Source organism: Pyricularia grisea, chromosome VII (genome assembly GCF_004355905.1).
Source record: "Pyricularia grisea strain NI907 chromosome VII, whole genome shotgun sequence".
Lineage (NCBI taxonomy): Eukaryota > Fungi > Ascomycota > Sordariomycetes > Magnaporthales > Pyriculariaceae > Pyricularia > Pyricularia grisea.
This window is the reverse complement of record NC_044975.1, coordinates 1,785,947-1,805,290: the sequence shown is the minus strand read 5'-3', so window position 1 is coordinate 1,805,290 and position 19,344 is coordinate 1,785,947. Positions and strand designations below refer to the sequence as shown.

Genomic DNA, 19,344 nt, shown 5'->3' with positions numbered 1-19,344 from the left:
TGAAAAGACGTCTCGCCCTTCCAGCAATTTCAGTCAATCTTGCCACCCACCTGGAAGCTAAGGTATACGTACTACGGTATGGTGGCATGTGGCCCCACCACCCGCGTCAAATGCAAGGGTCCGCTGAGCTTTCCAGCCAATCAGCACAGCCAATTATCCCGACAGATTTTCCGGTCATTCCTCTCACAGTGAGTTGGGTGACGACCTTTTGGGACTGCAGCTCCGACCTCTATCAATGATCACTCATTGAATGCTTGCGTGATTGCACCCGGCCGAACCACCCACCCAGGTCCCGACAGCTTTGCGGCATAACCCACGCGAAACGCGCCTTTTGGACGTGAAGTGAGTGCAATTGACAAACATCTACACCAATTGGGTAAACCTGCCCCAAACGAACGCGACTCCCAATTGCAAACACTCAAGTCCAGTGTTTTGTGTCGTTTTCCAAAAGCGCTCCCCCCCAGTAAACTGACATCGGCCCAGCATACCGAAGAAACAAACCCCCCGAAACCCTCCCTCGAGACGCCCGGGTCGCCATGTCGAGCTCGCCTCGTTTCTGGGCCACGCCCCTCAGGTACTGCCGCTGGGCGGCCCGCGAGAGGCCGGCGTACTTCTGGTCCGTCGTCATTGGCTCCATGGGTCCCGTCACCCTCCTCGTCGTCCCACCCATCAGGTACCGCCTCGGAGACGTCGACGCCCCCGAGATTCCTATGACATACCCGAGTGCGTAACCAGGTTCCCTTCATTCCGTTTGGCAGGCTTATTCTAGGCTGCTCCGGACCATAAAAGTTCGACATACTAAAACAAAATTACGTCCATATAGTTCCCAGGGGCCCAAGGAAGAAGTTGACCGGCTATGACGATGACACTGAAACTGCATGAGGGAAGCGAGAGATTGAGAGAGGAAGGGATAATCAACAGTGCCAGAAGGACAGTCGGTATGCTCGTCTTTCCCAAGGGTGCTGAGTAGGGCATTGACCTAGAAGCGACGGGCCCCCGACCACGTTGGGGCCAACTTCTTCGTTGTACTATTGTACATAAGTACGTCAGGCGTTTGGGAAATCTTAGAACAGCAAATGCGCACAAAAAGAGGGAATCAGGGTTAACTGCAGCAGCACCCCTATTCTGCGCGCGCAAGAGTCCAGATGCATGTGTATTCTCGTTGGAACGCTAGCCAAATATGCTTTTCTATGACACCCTTATATGTCCCTCTCTCGCCCAGAACAATGCAAAAATCCAGCATGAAGTTTAATATCAAACCAACCAAGGGGACCTAATCAAGTATTGAACAAACCCCAAATGCCGAGGCCACCCGGTCGATGGAATCATCGACAGGCTCCGCCACCGTTTCCTAGGCTGCCGTTTCTAGCGCTCTCGTTGCACCAAGTTCCATTCGTACTGGAATCAGGCTTGGTTAGTCACATGCCCAAAGTTGTTTCTCTCAAATTGGCGGGGTCATAGGGATAAACTTACAACTCTACCCTCTTCGTCTCCAGTATAAACAACCTGAGGCATGGGGGCGATGCAAGTGATGGCTGCCTCGACATTGGCGCCCGTTTCCGACTTGGTATCTATATGATCCAGCCTCCGCAGGAATTCGAGCTCCCACTTTCCAGTCTTGGCACTCACGACTCTTCGCCAGATGTTCACCTTGCCGCGCCAATGTCCAGTGAAGACGAGCTGGTTCTCGAGCCACTCGTTTCCGCCGCTGCCTTCGTAGAATGCGCAAGAGTGCACGTAATCGTCCCTGCTGTTACTTGTGTTGGTGCCGCAAACATTTTGGTCGAGGATAAGGTCTCCGTTCACCGTGAAGAGCATCACGTTTGTTCCAGAGCACAACATGATCTCTCCCGAAACGTCGTTGACTCGGGCGCACTCGACTGGACGCCGACCATAATGCTTCAGCTTTCTAATGAACTCCAGCCTATTGAGGTCCCAGAGGAACGCCTCGCCATCTCTACCGACAGTGACCAGTGTGCTGAAGCTCTTTGAAACGGCTAGAGTGGTGACGGGTGTTTTGTGTCCAAACATTGACGACCGAGGCAGCAGCTCGACTGGCTTTCCAGGGCTTGTCTGAATTGTGAACGCCGAGATGACGCCATCTTCGCCAGCCGTTATAAGTGTCTTGGAATCGGCAAAGGCAACACAAGAAATCTGCCCGATATGCAGGTTCTCAAATATACCAGCCAGCTTTGCGTTTTTATCTTTAGCCTTCTTTTTCTTGGATGAGCTTGAGGACTTTTCTTTGCCTCTGTGATGGGGAATGTGAATAATATTTACCTTTCTGTTGTCACTAAAGTAAAACCGGACGCTGTTGTCTGCGTATCCCCACTCAAGAAACTTGTCATAGTGCGGCGGCAGGTTCACACGGAACGGCGATGCGCAAAGGAGCCGGTCCAACTTGGGTGCGTATATGAGTGAGGCTACCTTCTCATGGCTCTCTGGGTAGACAGGAAAAAAAGTCGGTTAGTATATGCTTTCTTGAAATTTGATACTTTGAGGGATAGCTGTTGAACTTACCAAGAAGCGGGTAGGGTAGCTTCGTCAACGCAAAGATGCTAGTGTCAAGCCTCTTGACCTGACAATGGACGTTTTCTCTTGACGGATGTGGCTTGCTGAAAATTTGGTGAGGCGTTTGCCCAAAGTTGTGAATGATACTAGTAATAACCTTCCTTTCTTGGGGGTCTTCGATACCATCGAGATCAATAGCACCGTGATAAGACATGTTGTGGAAGACGTTCAGGTTCTCTACTGCCGCTTCGCCCCGTTGCTGGTAACCGAAAATAAGATCGACCCAGCGGTGCAGCTGTTGGCTAACGTATGGGCTTTCCAAGGCCTCGCGGTGACGCGCAATGAATATTCTCGGGTCGCCCTTAGCCCACGGCGGTAGGATCACGTCATTGACTCTGCTACCATCCTGCCGCATGCCAAAATCGTACCCGTTGATGTTGGTTAAAAATTCAGGGAGGCAGAAGAACTCTGGGATCAGTTCTCGGACGTCTGAGCCATTGTCTCGTGAGGCGGACTTCCATGCACCTGCTACAGAGTAAAAGAGACGATCCGGGTGGTCAAAGTGACCGCCTTGCAGGAGCAGGTAGGAGTCGACGAACGGCGGTAGCCTTATCAAGTAAGACGCAACGGCCATAGCAGATGAGTAGTGGGTGCCGTAGTGGAACGGGGGCAGGTCCAGTTCAGCCAGGCCATTGTATCGTTCACGGAAGTCAGACTGACGACTAAGCGTCTGAGCTCCCATGGGTTTTGACAAGTCACGGAATGTGGCCGGGTCATTCAAGTCCAGTTCTTCGCTGGTGTAATCCGCCAAGACCCAAGGAAACACGGGATACTGAGTGAGATCGTTGAAAGTCCGGCCTGCCATCGTATTGACAAGCATGAGATAGTGAAAGTTGGATATCTCTCCCTTCTGCCATCGCTTCATGATGGGATTCCAGGGTGAAGAGTTGAAGATGCTGCCAAACTTTGATCCAAAGGTTTGAGGCGCCTCTTCATAGACTCTGAGAGCCTCGAGCCGCCAAGCATCCTCAGGGTTGGGCAACGAGTTGGGTCCAGTCGTATGCGGGGCCTTTTGCATCAGCTTCCCGTGGATCTCATCCCTGATGGTAGGATTAATAGCTGTGAGCAGGTAGCTACGCCCGTCGCGGAAGAATATCTCAATAGCAACGTCACGGAACAAAAATCGACGTTTCGAGATGCTGATTACATCTGACCATCTCCAATGCCGAGATTCTTGCTCACTCCGCTTGCTGGTTTGTCGCTTATCTGGTGCTTTGTCCTGCGTGATGATCTGGGAGAATGGATCACGCTCTTCAGGAGGCGCCAGCCACACATTCACAATCTCGCCATCGGCACGCTGGAAGATGTTATCCATCAGGTACAACGCATCTTTTCCAATAAGTAGAATGCCTTCGCAAGCATCAAGTCCAATGATGCGCGAGATGTTGTAGACACTGCGCACCTGGTCGCCGTGTTCGAGGCGACGCATCACCTTGCGTTGCTTATCTTCAAAGTCGTCATCAGGCTCCGGGTTCTCGATGACTTCAAAGTCATCCTCGGGGCCCAGACCTTTGGAAGGATCCTCGTCCTCCTCTGGGATTGTATCCTGCTCCGTGGCAAAGTCAAAGTCTTTACCCCTATCAGGTCCATTTCCTGGGTCCTGTCGAATAGGCGTGGAGTTGATACTTCCGGCTGATGGCGGATGAACAACCAGATTCACATCCGTGTTCAGTTTAAGACCAGGTGTGGGACTTTGTGTTATATTTGGCTGAGGTCCTGATCCGGTATTCCTCCGCTGCTTGGTTTGGTATTCCGGCTGTTGAGGGGTGTAGTCGGGTAGGATCCTTAGACGCATACGGTTTCGACCTTCGGTACGGTCAAGCTTCCATTTGATGGTTGTCGGTTCGGCAAATACCGCACCTGGGCGTCTAAGATCTCGGTCCATCTTGGCAAAAGCCGAGGCGTGAAACGCAAGGTCGTCCTGTTGATCCTGCATCAAGCGCTGATGTCGGTGGTGCTCATTGAGATATATGCTCTTTGCCCAAGCACCATTGGACATGTCGTGTCGCAGGAGGACGTTATCCCGTTCAAGGCCTTCAGCATGCCACTGCCGCAACTTCTCCCGCCGCTTTGAAAGCCTTGAGCGCGCCGTATCCATAGTACGCTGGTTCTCAACCGCCACGTAGTCTTCCCAAGGCCGGGACATACCACCAAAGAAAAGCAAGTCGAGCGATGGACGATGCTCATCGATCCATTTGACAAAGTTGCCATCGTCCACCTCGGTGAGCTTGCAGAAGTTTTTGACCAACGGCTGCTGTTCGGGAGTGGCGCATTGCCGTAGTATACTGGCCGACTCGTCTGGTTTCTGCACTAGCATAATGCGCCAAACGCTGGCAGCAACAAGACGAATCTCTTCCCTCGAATCGACGAGTTTCGCGTACAACTGATACCACAGCAGCTTGATGTAATCATCGTCGCTCGAAACCGAGCTGAGCAAGACGGTCTGCCAATAGAATATATTCTTCATGACCGACAGAGCCTCGGCGTCTGACATTTGCGAGTCGCCCATCTCCGTCAACCTCAAAAGTGCCAACCTCAGGAAAGACTGACGGATGGTGTTTATGGGCTGGCTACAGAGTCGTACACTCTTCATAGAGCTGATGTCCGGCCGTTGTAGATATTCAAGCAGCGTCCCCGCAAAGTCCAGCATCATCTCGGCGCCGTTAAGAAACCATCCTTCAAAGATGGCCTCGACCATATGCACTATGAAGCGAGACATGTTGACCAGAATCTTGGGTTCGCAGAGTAGCTTCTGATCTTTCTGGAGTGTGCTGTCGAGATGGGAGATGGTGCTGCGCAGGATGTACGATTCCAGGTATGCTTGATGTTCTTGAAAGCCAGGTGGTATCTTGGAGGACAGAGCAAAGCCTTGAAATTCCTTTCGGGCAAAAATCTGATCCGCAAAGACCTTGACTACAAGATCCAAAAGTCCATCAAGAACCATGTTGAGCACCTTCCGAGTGACCACTTTCTGCTTGGGTGACATTATTGGGTTGAAACGAGCGGAACTCGGTAGCTGGGGCGACTTGGGGGAGCTCAGAAGAACAAAAGAAGATGCTTTGCGAAGAGGAGTGCCTTTTGCTGTCTGCAGGGGCGCCGCTGAAGGTCGATCGAGTAGACTTGCAGTTGTTGTCCTTACAATCGGCGCGGTACTCCCTGAGCCGGATACCGGTCGAATAATTACATCGCCACCCTCAAAAGTCAGTGCAGAGTCTTTGGAGTTAAGCTCCGTCTCTGGATTAACGGGATCGGTGCTGAGCAAGATGGGGTAAAGCGCTGACAGAATCATTCTGATATAGTCAGAGCCAAGACAAAAGTCCCTAAAATCTGCTGACCTCGTATGTAGGTCCGACAGAAACCGGATTACAATGTGTAGCACGGCTGCATGAGTGTTCACCCTCTCTTGGTCTGGTCGAAAGGGTTGCCTGGAAGCAAGTTCGTCTGCCAACGCCATAGACCTGGCCCTTAGCCGTCCGCCCTCTTTGTCAGTTGTATCCGAAAGCTCTTGGCCGTTCTGTGGTTGGCTCTTGGCTGTGCCGTCGGCCTCAAAGGAGGCACTTGGCGAGTCCGGGTCGTCTTGGTATTTCATGACATCTCTTAGCCCGTGTTGGAGCATTGACATGATTACAGGAAGGACGTCTGGAAGTCCAACGCGGCCACTGCCAAACATTGCCAGTAGTGTCGCAGCATCGAAAGGTTTGCTGAAGTCTAACTGGGCCACGTCTTTGCTAAACAGAACAGCAAAGCATATCGGCCATAGTGTAGAAATATCCCACCAGTGTTTCAGTCGGTGGGCCATTATCCAGAAACCTCCTGTTTTTGATCCGAACTTGGAAGTGTAACCGATTCCGTGGGTCACCAAGAGGCGTGCCAAGATTTTGCTGCTGAGGACTACGACTTGGGGATCATCTTCACTAATGAGGCAAAGAAGCCACTTTTATTCAGCAGTTAGTTTACAGATCATGTAACTGGTGTCTCGCGTGGATTTCCGCGGATGGGCAGACTCACCTTGTTCGTCACTGCACGGGCAAACTTTCTTATTTCTGCAAGACCTCCTTGGTCACAGAGTAGCCCGGTGTACATCTCTAATATCTTCACACCAAGTTGTTTCCTGGTAAGGGTTTTGGGTGACACAAGTTCTCCCGTGAATCTCCGTTGACCAGTGCGAGTTGATACAGGAACAAGGGGCGAAGCCGATCGGGTGGCCGTAGCCGATAAAGGTTTAGGGGTCCGAGGTTGTGAAGTAGGCGATGTATGGAATGCATACGTGATGAATAGAGCGAGTGATCGGTGAACCTCAATGCTAAGGTTGCATTTGGTCAGGCTTTCAAAGGCAGACATGAAATGTGGCAGAGTTTCTTCTTGGATGCTTTCGGCCTTCATGGCATCCAGCAGGCGCTTGACGATCCCTGAGGATTCCACTCTTGTTAGCAAATCAGTCTTTTCCCATAAATGGACACGTGGATGCGGAAGACACTGGTTGAAAACATACGCATCCTTAACAATCTCCGGCTGTTGAACTGGTGGTATTTGCTCATGACAGCAAAGGTTACGAACTGTTTATAGTACAGCTCCTGGGTGATGAGGGATGATTTTCGAAACGTGTTCAGGTCTATCAAAAGAACACGGTAGGCAAGCGGGTTAATGATGAATGAATCAACTGGGTCTGCATGCTTGTACCCAACGAAAGCAAGCACTAAGCTGAGGAGCTGGAAACTGGTTCGATCGCGCTCCTCGGCAGTCATCTTAAGACGCCAATTTGGGTTATCAACACCGCCGTAGCCAAGCTTTGCACGAATAAGCATGGCCAGTATTGCATATCCATATCCATTATCCCGCTCCATGGAGTCGCTGTTTCTCCAGCTCTTGTTGATGCACAAGAATGTCAGCTCGACGATCCTGACCAGCTCTTCGGGCGTTGAGGCCCTTTCGATCAACTTGAGAACAACTGGTTTGAATCCAGCCGTCCGCCATAAGCTGTCATCGAAGTTTCGCGGCACTGCAAGCACAGGATCGCCGGAAAGGACTGACATTCCATGCGCGCGAACAAGAGCATCGTTGACACATGGGAGCGCAGTGTTGATTGCGACAGCCGTTCCACTCTTAGTGGTCACGGTCAGAAGGTTGTTAGCGGCGACCTTTGAAAGCGAGCGAAATAGTCGAGATTCCAAAAACTGATCGTCTGTTCGGAACATAGCGGTCGGCATGCTTCCCAACAAAACCTTGCTTTCGGGAAGTATAGTGCTGGCCCTGCCCCTGATTGCGCGCAAAATGTCAGAGTTCTCGTCCTTGCCCGGATGCAAGAGCTCGTTGCGCAAGCCCAAGGCAGCTGAAGCCTCATATGTCTGAAATCCACCCAGACAGTCTTGAAAGTTGCCCTCGTAACGCGGACCAAGTCGGTGATGCACAGCCAGGAAATCATCGCTGAGGGTGTCCTCGAACAAGTGGGCCGAGGCAAGCGACCAACGAGAGAATATCAGGCCAGGTCCCAGCTGAGTCGAGAGATCCCGCGGCGTACCGAGAAAGGCTTGCACTGGGACCGTCTTGTTCGCATTGGAGCTAAACGATGCAAAGCTTTCAGTGCTCGCGTTGGAAAGAGGCGGTCCGGAGGGATAAGAAGCCCGGATCTGTTCAACAAACTCGCCGTTCACGTAAAGTGCCGCTTTGCTCGCCGACATAGTCTTGGGCCGCTTGTGAACGAGTCCAATGTGATACCACTGGCCTGGCCTGAATGTGTAACCCTTGAATCTGACGCTAGGTCTTTGAGAAGTAACAGAGGTTTGCAATATGAAGTTGTGGGTATCCTTTTCGAGATATGCGAGGAGAAAGCATGTCTGAGTGGCATCAAAAATGCCAAAGAGTGTTGTATGAGAGTTGGGGTCAAACTTGTCTATGCGCACCCAGGCAGTGAAGGTATATCCTGGAGATGACTGTGGCGGGAATGAGCGGCCAAGGTTAGGCAGTTCGATCGAGGCATGGCCATGTAGAGAAAGATCAAACTGCACAAAGTTGGGGTTGTCGTACTTCTCGGTCATTTCCAGGCAGAATTCCGACGCTGCAGGGTCACGGCTTGTGAGTAGGAATTGGGCATCCGCAAGATTGTTCACCCCGAGAGACATGAGTGATTTGCAGAGCGGAAGGATTTTCTCTCTTTCTCCTTTGGTAAGTGAAGATGAAGGGTCAAAATACAGGTGTAAGAACCTGGACAGCACACCTGTCGAGTGTAGAGCTGATAGGTTGAAAAAGGACGTCTTGACAACCGAAGTCAGGGTGCTCAAGACCAAGACGGATGCAAGGTTTGCCTCGGAGCCTTTTTCTCGCGGTATCGACTCCCAAAAATCGACCACTGCCCTTAGGATCTCTGCGTTGTGAAGCACTGTCTTCACACCGATTATCTCGTCAATTTTCTTTTGTATGGTCTCCGGAGCCACAGGCTCCTCCAAACCCTTAGCTTTAAGTTGTCTACTCTCAGTTGATTGTGCACCGGTAGTTCCATTCTCGACCTTTGTGTCGTCACGTGTTGCCGCCGTGGGTTTACTGGCGCTCGAACCAACCCATAGACACAGTTCGTGTAGCCTCTGGTCATCGAGCGAGAAGGAGAGGAGCTTCCCGAACAACTGGCAGTTGGTCCAGAGGTCGGCGTCACTCCCGCCAAGGCCTATGCTCGCCAGTGCTTGCTCCAAGGCCTCCCAGCCGCCACCCTCAACCCGTTGTCTGAAGTATCGCCTATTTCCATGGTGCTCCCGGAAAGAAGCGGACAGGACCGCGAGGACGATGTGCAGGAGCTCGAACAAGGCCTTCTTCTCCTCCTCTGTCCGCACCTGTGGATTGTAAAAGCCCGAAAAGGCTCGGAGAACATCGAGAATGCGGTGAAAGCCCCGAAGATGTCTAAAGTTGTCCTGTGCTGGGCAAGGAGGGTTGTTACTGGCGACGATCTGGTGAAGCTCCCGGGCATGTTTCACTATCTTCTTTATTTCGGGGTACCCGCTGGGTGTTGCGCGGTTGTCTACAGCCTGGGAAAGCTGGTCGAACAAAGACTCAAGAACCTCGGCGGCTTTCGATGTGGCGGGCGGGGTCGACGCCGAGGTCGAGGAACGGTACCGACTCGGGCGATTGATAGCCAAGGTGGCCATTGTGGAAGGGTAGCTCTATCAGAACTTAGTTTCTTGGTGTGGTGGCCTTCTTCGCTCTAGATTCGTCACTGTGTTCGTTCTCGTTCGTGCCCTTGGGGTCTCGAGACTCGTCATGTCATTAGATGCTTGTTTCTCCAAGTTATCGCCAGCACCCTCTTAGGGTGCAGGTCGCGGCTATCAAGACGGAGCATGGAAGCCTGGAGACGTTATGTCTGGCGAACAGGGCTATGATTGCAATATTGTGGAGCGTTGAGTTGGACCAAGTATGTTAAGATCGCCGTAGCATGCACTGCCTCCGGCGGGGTAGCCGAGTGGTTTCCCAACGCGGATCTGTGCCGGCGTTGGAAGATGTGCGAATTGATGCTCAAGTGAAAAAGCGTGTCAAATATCAAGTGGAATTAGCAGGTAGGTACTCGGTAAAGTGTGGCCCTTGGAACGCCGCTGCCTTGTCGGTTAAGGGTCCTTGATACTGGTGGTCAGCGCGCGCATGCATGAAGTTGACCGACGTCAGCCTGGATCCTTGCCAGCTGCCAAGTCGTGGTGCATGCCTGTTAACAAGGGACTCGACTCGACATCGAATATTTGTTCTCTTGTTGCGCTATTTGTATCACACACAACCACAGCTTACCGATGTAAGAAAGGGTTGCAATTGCTGCGAGTCGCGAAAGGGAATTGAAAAGTCTCAGCGTCTCGAAGGGATTTGAAAAGAAAAACAATTCAACATTGAAAAATAAAAACAAGGAGCTCTTTAGACGCGCGGACCAAGGTTACCGTTACCGTGGGTTTGTGTAAGCTCCCAAATTGAGAAATGTTAGCCTTGGCTCACAAGCTAAAAACAGCTACGAGCAGATTGCGCCAATTCATAGCAGGGAGAAGTTATGTGCTTGAATTGCTAAATAAATAGCAGCTAAAGAGAGAAAAACTCATTCCCATCAAGGCCAAACGCCAAACAAATGCAAAGCCATTGAGTGCAGGTTTCCTATTTCATTGCACGCCCTAATCCATCCCTTAAAACTCCAAACGTCCCTAGTAGCAAATATAAAACCAACGTCCTGATTAATGATGCCTCGATGCAGCCTTGGCAAATTCCTCCTGTTGTATCCGCTCCAGCTCCTCAAGACTGAGTCCACTTTGCTCGAACTTGTTGGCCTTCTTCTCACGTCCCTATTCAAAGCAATCGGTTTAAGATTAGCGACACTGTAGAAATTGCGACTTAAATCGCCATGAAGACATGCGGACAAACCTTTTGGACTTCCTTGTGCTCCGCTGCTGCCTCGAGCACTGCCGGCACATATTCGGAGAAACCCAGGACTTCGAGCGCCTTGGTGATGTGGTCACATGCAATTGTCTTCTTGGCCTCTTTATCCGATATCTCATTTGCCTCAGACGAGATGAGAGTGATGAACTCTACGCAGCATTCTATCAGAAGATCCCTGGCCTCTTTGGAGTAGGTAATGCCGTCGCTTTGGGGCAAAATCTCGCTAACGATTTTTTGGACCGTCGCTAAATTTGAGAAAGTGGTAAGTAGTCTTTCTCAAACGTGTAGTCAACAGCCCAGAGTTATTGCTTGAAAACAAATGTGCAAGCAGCCATGGTGGTGCTTTGCTTCCTTGCAGCTTCGGTATGCCATATAAGGGAGAGCCTGTGCACAGGCAGGGCATAGGCAGAGCCGTTTTTGGAGGGCTCACCTTTTGGGAGCGACAAATCGTCATTCGCTGATGCAAAATTAGCATCTGGCAATTTAACAAAGCCTCAAATAACCCTCTCCAAAACATCATGGGGTCGTAAACATACCGCCAAACTCGTTGTCAGACATGACGAGAACTTCGCCAGGTCACGTGTTTCGATTCTTATTTGCTGGGTGACTTCAAGTTCGTCGCGTCTTCCAGTTCGATGTGCTGAGCGGGAGATGAAGGACGTGAAGGTGTTAAAATCAAATTTGACACAAAGAAGGTAAGAGTTAGAAAGTAGCTGGCAGTCAAGTGAAAATATGTAAAGAGGTGTGAGTGTTGCGCAAAGTTGACGGTGTCAGTCCCGTCGTCGCTGAAATTGACATGGCCGCCCGAGAGCGCGCGCGCCCGGATTGAAGGGGCGCGGGGCAGGTTCACTTATAAAATTCCCAAGCCACTGAGCGCGCGGGCAAACCCATGTACACGTTATTCTTATCGATAAATGACTAGCGCCGGAGCCCCACTTGCAATTCCATGCTCGCCCATTTTTTCTTCAAGTATTTTTTTTTTTCGCTTCCTAGAAAGTTCGTTCTTCAACCTGCACTCTCTCTTGCTCAAAAGATTTTCTTTGACTTCTTCACCACGGCAGAGCGTGAAGAACGGCATTCAACAGACGGGATGACCTAGTACTGTCTCTAGACGCTGCCACAGACATGTGTCAAGCATCGAGCGCAGGATCATCCCATCACAAATTCATGGTCTAAATGGTATGTTACTTCCGCTTCTCCTTTCATTCAAGCTCCCATCTACCCCAGGCCACTATGATGAACTTTTTATGTCGCCCCAGTCTTACCTATACGTGGTGATCGACAACGTCTTTCCAAACGGACACACTGATCTCAAGCCTACTACGAATAAATTTTTATAGATTTTCATCAAATTGAGAAGTACTTGGGCTAACATTCGCCGGGTAGTATGTTCTTTCCACTGATTTCTCTAGGTGGTCTATGGCTTCAGACCCAGCATGATCTCTGAGGTCCATTTCGCTATGATGCTCTTCATATTGTACAATTCCAATTCCGAATCTCAACATCATGAGCGACAACATCAGTCCTGAGCGATTACCGACATAGCCTTGGATCACTATCAGAATTACCGATCCCATGACTCTCATGACTAACCTGCCAGTATCATCAGGCAGTCAAGTGATCTTAGCAGGGCTACCAACACCCAAAATGAATGAATGGTAGGATTTCTTTTTCTTTCTTTCCATGTTTAACGTCGATTTAAACAGACACTGCACAACAAGGAGCCGATGATGCAAAAAATATTCCATGCTAATCCTGAATTATCATGTGGATACGCAATATGCTTTTCATCTTTCAACTGAGGCTCACTTCCTGAACACATTTACATCCCAAAACATTGATCACCGCGATGGATGCTAATAGTTTTTATTCAGGCACAGGTATCCCAATTGACTCGATCACTGTTGATCGCGGTATGGCGCACAGGTCTCGGAGTCCCACCTGTTGTCATGTCAGCAGATGAATTTGTTTGGGCGAGCTAGTGCTCTCTGGACCACTCACGTTGCATATTTCCCGCTTAGTTCAGGTTTTGCCTCCAAGACAAGCCTGGCCATGACCTGTGCTGGCCACTCAGGCTTGTTAAGACGGCCCTCCTCAAACGCTGTTTGAAAGCCTGCATAGTCTTTCTCTGCCATAACACCCTTTCCAGTCTCTCGGATGAGTTTCTGCATATCGGTGTCCACGCGGCCAGGTCCCACAGAGATGGAGACAATCTCTGGCTCCTCAACTGCGACATGTTGGCATAACGAGTGCAGCGCGGCTTTGGAAGATCCATATGCGCCCCACGAGGAGTAACCCTTCAGGGCAGCTCCCGATGAAGTGAAGACAATACGCCCCTTTGTCTCACGAAGATGGGGGATGGCATCCTTGATCTTTTTGATAGGACCAAGTGGTCAGATTCCTGTGTTATACGTTGGAAAATTCGGACGTTGAAGACATACCAGGGATAGGCAACTGAACAAATTAGTGCTGTAAGCCTGCATCCATTCGTCGAGTTTTGCATTTTCAAGGCGACCTAGAGGCTCCAAGGTACCATGATTCAATACAAGTCCATCGATCTGTCCAAATGTCTTGATTGCAGATTCAGTGATAACGGAAGTTGAAGGCTGCAGTATGTCAGTCACGCAATATGATGCATCTTTGGTTGCCAAGGTCGTACCTCTTTGGTTCCCAGATCTGCTCTACAAAAGGCGACCTGATTGGGATATTGCTCTTTGAGTTTCAGAATATTGTCTTCGGTTCTTGCAACCAGAACTACTTTGTGGCTGGCCTGTAGCAGATACTGGGCCACTGCCAGTCCAATGCCCCGGCTAGCACCGGTAACAATAACAACTTTTGATGCCATCTCAGCTTGTGTCTTCTTTTCCTCTGGCGGTGGTGACTTGCGTCCGTAAATATCAATGTCCCTGTCGGGTCTGGAAGTCGTAGTAGGTTAAGTACAGCTTGAGAATTTTTGTAGGTGAAAGTGGGATGGATGAACGAATGACGGTGGACCCCGGAGGTACTTTGTCCCTGGTCACTTGAAGCTCTCGAGGTGGGGTACATGTGAATTGGCGCCTACTCCAAGAGATGTTGAGTGATATCATTGGTGGATTCTCCAGTGCAATCATTCGATAACCTCGAGGCACAGCTTCTCCCATTTATCTTCCTTCCCATCCATCGCCCGGACGAGTCCCTTTCCATCATGTAGCCTAACAAATTAGTAGAGATCAATCATTTGATGCTTAGGCTCAGCCTATACTGAATGCCATGTCGACGATCATAATAGGTTCAGGAATCATTGGCGTGGCCACTGCCTTCTACTTATCCCAGTCAGAAGCTCCCAGCTCGATTCACCTGGTAGATAACTCCGATGTACTCTTTTCATCAGCATCGGGATTTGCGGGGGGTTTCTTGGCAAAAGACTGGTTCAGTGGCGCGATGCTTCATCTGGCCCGGCTGAGCTTCCAGGAGCACCAAGAGCTAGCTCGTGAGCAAGGAGGACCCGAGAAATGGGGATACCGGACCGGAACTGCCTTCTCTTATATCCCGGCTCCGGAAACAGCAGACGCAGCCAAGACCGTCTCTGGCGACTGGCTTCGACAGGGAACAAGTCGATCCGAGGAGGCAGCGAACTCGGACGAGCCTGTTCAAGCTGAGGAGCGAGCACCGGCTTGGTTGCGAAGGTACAAGGGTGACAGTATCGACTGTCTCAGCGTGGATACAGTGGCCCAGGTGTATGTTGCGTCACATCCCGAGCATATTCTTCGTGTTGCTCCTTTTCTTGTCGAGCTGCACGACCGGGTGAACCAAACTAAGTAAAAACAACAACAAACCTCATCGTTTGACTAGCGATCCTGCGGCACTCTGTCGTTTCCTACTGAGGCAATGTCTTGATGCTGGCGTCCAACTACATCAGCCAGCTACCGTGCTGTCGGTACATGCAGACAATCGCGGCGAGCTGGCCAGCGTACGGATAGCCGACACCAAGTCGTCGTTGGAGTCAGACATTCCATGCACGAGGTTGGTTATCACAGCTGGTGCATGGTCGCCGGAAGTCTTCAAGGCACTCTTCCCCAAATCACCGATAGAGCGTCTCCCAATATTCAGCCTTTCAGGGTACTCGCTACTTTTGAAAACGTCTCACTGGGTGGCCAACAACGTAGACACCAGGCTTCAACGATCACATGCAGTATATTCGGCGCGGATGGACGGCATGGCACCCGAGATGTTCTCATGGGGTGATGGGACCGTGTACATTGCCGGCCTCAACGACGCAGCCATGCCGCTGCCCAAAATTGCTACCGAGGCCAAGAAACAAATCCAGCCCGAGTCGATAGCGAGGCTAAAGGATACTGCGAGGAAGCTAGTAGAGGGTCAGCTCGAGTTCACGCGGGAAGCTCTGTGCTTCCGCCCAGTCACGGATATTGGCACACCCATCATCTCGAGGGTGCCGGACGAGATGCTTGGTAATGGCGTCACGACGAGGGGGGGCGGCCAAGGCGGCGTCTTTCTTGTCGCTGGACATGGGCCATGGGGGATCAACCTGAGCCTGGGGACGGGGAAAGTAGCCGCCGAGATGATCATGGACCGGGAAAGCAGCATTGGAGACTTGGATTTCTTCTCTCTGTCGAGGTTCGTCTAAGATACAGTAGTTTGGAAACGAAAAAAGTCGGGGGAAAATACATGGCTCTTCCTCCGAGGTTCGCTGATGGCAAAGCTTCTCCAATAATGATGCAATGGGAAAAAAGACCCTTGAAGGCCGTTCAAGGAACATGACTCGAGCAACAATGGGAAAACATCGGAAGTTAGCTTGGTTAGCAAGGTTAGATAGCCTTGGTGGAGATGGTTCTTTTAAACCCCGCACGCTGATATATGGGGTATGTAAGTGCCAAGGCTGAGTTAATAGTACCAGTATAGTAGCAGAAGCAGATAAGAGCTTTACGAAATTGAAAGATGATCATATACATGCGTTTTATCCACTAGGGAGCGTGTTGCTATCATGAAGCCTTGATCAAGGACACTGTCCCCTATCATGAGTTCCACCATTACCAGTTTGCTATGCGACATTTTCTTGCGACAACCCTGGAGATGTAATGCGTGGCCGGAGATTAAAGGAGATGGCATGAGGTATACGGGCTCGTCAGGAACACTGATCACCGTACCGTCCCGTCTGCCGATTTCGGCAGAGCACCCGACAGTCCGAACAAAGACCATGACCCCCATCCAGCAGTACGACGATTGTGCGGGGGGTGGCGGACTATGGGGCATACAATCCAGCTTCAGCCTTTACAGGCAGACAAGCGAGCTGGGCAAGGACAGGGCTACTACTTTAAAAAGAGTCGTGAAGCGTGTGTACTTACCTCGCCGGGTCGACTCTTCCATCCTCACGCCTCCATTGATGCTATCGTCAGGCCAGCGCAAGAGCAGATCCCATCATGAAGGCCACCCTCCTCTACCTCTCCGTGAGCTGCCACCTCACCGGCGCCCTCGCAGGCCCCGTCGAAACTTCCTACAATCCGGTGACCCTTGCCGACTATGGCACCTTCTCGGGTCTCGTCGTAACCGAGACCTTCACGGGCAAGTCCCTCCCGTCGCCGGTTGACGCCTGGCTCGGCATGGACTTTGCGACGCAGCCCGTTGGTGATAATCGCTTCCGCGCCGTAGGCTGGCCGGCTCCCTTCGACGGGATCAAGCCCGCCACCGAGTTCAAGAAGGCTTGCCCACAGGCCGTCACTGCGGTCCTGCCCAGTGAAGACCAGTCCGAAGACTGCCTGCAGTTTAACGTCTGGCGGACCCCGGGGGTTTCTTTGGACGAGAAGCTCCCCGTGATGGTGTGGTTCATGGGAGGAGCATTCAATCGTGGCAACCAAAAGCTTTTCGATGGTGGCAGCTTCGTTGCCAACTCGCCCAAGCCCATGGTTTTTGTTTCTTTCCATCACCGCATCGGAGCTTTGGGGTTCCCGACCAGCGACCTTTTCGAAAGACATGATGGCCTCAACCTGGGAGTCAGAGATTCGAGGCTGTTTCTTGAGTTTGTCCAGAAGCACATTTCCAGCTTCGGAGGTGACCCCGACACCGTCACGATTGGGGGACTAAGTGCCGGTGCTCATGGTGTCGGTAAGTGGTCCAGCTTGCTGGAAACAAGTCATTGGTCGGATAGACTAACAACGGTCGCAAAAATAAAACGCACAGGAATCCAACATGTCGGCAACCACAGCGATTCGGCAGGCAAGCCACTGTTCGCCCGCGTATACTACATGTCCGGCTCGTCAACGGCCCGCGCCTTCCCCGGTGTAGACTATCCTTTGTATCAGAAGCAGTTCAGCGAGTTCCTGGAGCGGACTGGTTGCAACAGTGCCGGAGACGATGACGAGGCCACAATCGCCTGCCTGCGTGCAGTATCTTGGGAGGCCATTCGCGATGCCTCGGTAGGCATCTTTAACCAGTACGACAAGGCAATCACATGGCCCTGGCAGCCGGTGCAAGGAGGTCCTCTTTTTGCCAAGCCAGGCTCTCAATCCGGAATCGACGGTACTTTTTACCACGTGCCAGTCATCTCCTCGAGCACGACGGACGAGGGGAGACGGTACATCCCGGGCACTCTAGAAACCAACGAGGAGTTCCTGAACTTTATGCACAACATCGCGCCGGCCCTGACTGAAGACGACATAAACCTCATGGCGAATTTGTACCCGGACCCAGCAACGGATCCAAGCTCGCCGTACACAAACAGCATGAACAGCACGCAGTTCAGCCGCCTGTCGGACGCGTGGAGCGACTACGCGTACATCTGCCCTTCGCAAGAGAATGCGTACCGCAGCGCCGTGGCGGGTCTCCCGGTCTGGAAGATGCGCTGGAACGCGGGCGACAACCTCCCCGCCTGGAGGGGTATCCAGCACGCCACGGACCCGGCCTACACCTGGGCCGAGCCCACGGTGGAGTTCCCCGAGCTGGGCAAGGCGCAGCATGCGTACATTGCGAGCTTTGCATTGACCGGCAACCCAAACACCTACCGCCTCGCCGGGTCGCCCGAGTGGCCCAACTACAAGCCCGAGGGCTATGGCATCGAGAGTCCGGCGCCGGACCAGCTGGTTATGAACCCCAGCGGACCCGAGATCGAGAAGGATGACGCCAGGCGCGAGGCTTGTTTGTTCTGGCGGGACCCTGAGAGGGCTCCGAGGCTGAACAAGTGAGGTGTTTGGATTCAGGGGGAGTCTTTGTTACGAGGGTTCACTAGGAGGTACCGGACCAGGTACTATATCTAGACTAGTTTTTATGCAGGGCCGACATGGAATTACCAGCGCGATCCTGGTTGGATTACTGCAACCCTGATGTGGTCGAAAATAGAAAAAAAAAAGAGACGATGCGGTAGCACAAGAATCAGATAGAACTTCTAAAAGAAGATCTCACAACGTGGTCCAATGCTCCGGGATGAGTTAGGCTTGCTGGGCTTGCTAGGCTTGCTAGGCTTTGCTAGGGAAAAACCTCCCGCGAAGCATGGCTTTGAACCTGTCAACACCAATGCAAGTGAGGCTCGGCGGTCGCAGCCGTCGTGGATCAATGTCGAAAAGCAGACAAGACAGACTTACAGAAATACTTTGCAGTTACACTGCGGAGAAATAGTAAGCTGACAGGCAGGCAACCACTTCGGGCCAAAAGATGCACGGGAATAGGAAGAGGGGACGAATCCTGCTGATTGTTGATCAGCCACTTTGAGAATTGATTCCTCCGACTTGAGGGTATTAATTGCAAACGATATAGCAGGTGCTCTTTCTCTGCATATGCAATGCTTCCGAGTATAGCAGTCTCTTTCTGTTCTTGTCGAAGGCGGTCAAGCTTCCTAGGTGCCCAGGTAGGTTGGTAATCTTGTTGACGATTTCTCCTTGTCGGCTTGAGTTTGTGATGAGTTGGTTTATCCTGCATCTAACAAAATATTTTGTTATTGTTATCTCGTTGCGTTCACATTGGTAGGTAGTCTGTACGGTACTGTTAGTGACGAGTATGAGTATCCTTGCCCAGCTGTGTTTTTTTTTTTCTTTTTTTTTTTTCTGTTTGGTCGAATAGTCTCTGGTTATTGAAGAAAAAAGCAATGCAAGCAAGAAAGAAGAGCTCGCTCATCCATCACGGCACAGTCGGTACCAGCCAAAATTCAATCATGTTTTCTCCCGCTGCATCCTGTGCATTCAATGTGTGCAAAACAATTGAATTGCTCCGAATAAGTGGCTCCTCCTCGCCTCTCGGGACCAATCAAGACTCGCGAGTAACCGCTCGTTCTTCCCCACCACTGTTACCTCGTACCATGTGCGCTGAATGCAGTGATTACGGATACAACGACACCTCCACTTTGCAACGGGGACGAATCAAGTCTTGACATCACGGTTCCCCAAGGAGCACATATCC

At 51.4% G+C, this 19,344-nt stretch overlaps 7 protein-coding genes across 7 annotated transcripts; 3 read left to right on the top strand and 4 right to left on the bottom strand.

Moving 5' to 3' along the window:
- Window positions 1-248: 248 nt before the first annotated feature.
- Window positions 249-10,126, bottom strand: PgNI_10553 (uncharacterized protein). The gene is made up of 6 exons (XM_031130525.1): window positions 7,064-10,126; window positions 6,580-6,980; window positions 2,521-6,505; window positions 1,474-2,441; window positions 824-1,398; window positions 249-723 (listed from the first exon to the last, which is right to left on the bottom strand). The coding sequence occupies exons 1-5, from the start codon at window positions 9,702-9,704 to the stop codon at window positions 1,366-1,368; spliced, it is 8,028 nt and encodes a 2,675-aa protein (XP_030980483.1). The 5' UTR covers window positions 9,705-10,126; the 3' UTR covers window positions 249-723; window positions 824-1,365.
- Window positions 537-882, top strand: PgNI_10554 (uncharacterized protein; the record flags this gene model as incomplete). Its single annotated transcript, XM_031130526.1, has 2 exons — window positions 537-723; window positions 824-882. The coding sequence occupies 2 exons, from the start codon at window positions 537-539 to the stop codon at window positions 880-882; spliced, it is 246 nt and encodes an 81-aa protein (XP_030980484.1).
- A 447-nt stretch (window positions 10,127-10,573) lies between the features above and the next one.
- Window positions 10,574-11,769, bottom strand: PgNI_10552 (uncharacterized protein). Its single transcript, XM_031130524.1, has 4 exons — window positions 11,499-11,769; window positions 11,393-11,419; window positions 10,948-11,207; window positions 10,574-10,868 (listed from the first exon to the last, which is right to left on the bottom strand). Exons 1-4 carry the CDS (start codon window positions 11,518-11,520, stop codon window positions 10,761-10,763), a joined length of 417 nt encoding a protein of 138 aa, XP_030980357.1. The 5' UTR covers window positions 11,521-11,769; the 3' UTR covers window positions 10,574-10,760.
- Window positions 11,770-12,736: 967 nt separating this feature from the next.
- PgNI_10551 (uncharacterized protein) lies at window positions 12,737-13,916 on the bottom strand. The gene is made up of 4 exons (XM_031130523.1): window positions 13,622-13,916; window positions 13,404-13,568; window positions 12,964-13,334; window positions 12,737-12,903 (listed from the first exon to the last, which is right to left on the bottom strand). Exons 1-4 carry the CDS (start codon window positions 13,805-13,807, stop codon window positions 12,861-12,863), a joined length of 765 nt encoding a protein of 254 aa, XP_030980479.1. The 5' UTR covers window positions 13,808-13,916; the 3' UTR covers window positions 12,737-12,860.
- A 244-nt stretch (window positions 13,917-14,160) lies between these two features.
- PgNI_10550 (uncharacterized protein) lies at window positions 14,161-15,897 on the top strand. The gene is made up of 2 exons (XM_031130522.1): window positions 14,161-14,678; window positions 14,794-15,897. The coding sequence occupies exons 1-2, from the start codon at window positions 14,212-14,214 to the stop codon at window positions 15,584-15,586; spliced, it is 1,260 nt and encodes a 419-aa protein (XP_030980473.1). The 5' UTR covers window positions 14,161-14,211; the 3' UTR covers window positions 15,587-15,897.
- A 482-nt stretch (window positions 15,898-16,379) lies between these two features.
- PgNI_10549 (uncharacterized protein) lies at window positions 16,380-18,137 on the top strand (the record flags this gene model as incomplete). Its single annotated transcript, XM_031130521.1, has 2 exons — window positions 16,380-17,061; window positions 17,137-18,137. 2 exons carry the CDS (start codon window positions 16,380-16,382, stop codon window positions 18,135-18,137), a joined length of 1,683 nt encoding a protein of 560 aa, XP_030980127.1.
- Window positions 18,138-18,280: 143 nt separating this feature from the next.
- Window positions 18,281-19,061, bottom strand: PgNI_10548 (uncharacterized protein). Its single transcript, XM_031130520.1, has 2 exons — window positions 18,534-19,061; window positions 18,281-18,445 (listed from the first exon to the last, which is right to left on the bottom strand). Exons 1-2 carry the CDS (start codon window positions 18,865-18,867, stop codon window positions 18,408-18,410), a joined length of 372 nt encoding a protein of 123 aa, XP_030980128.1. The 5' UTR covers window positions 18,868-19,061; the 3' UTR covers window positions 18,281-18,407.
- Window positions 19,062-19,344: the final 283 nt, after the last annotated feature.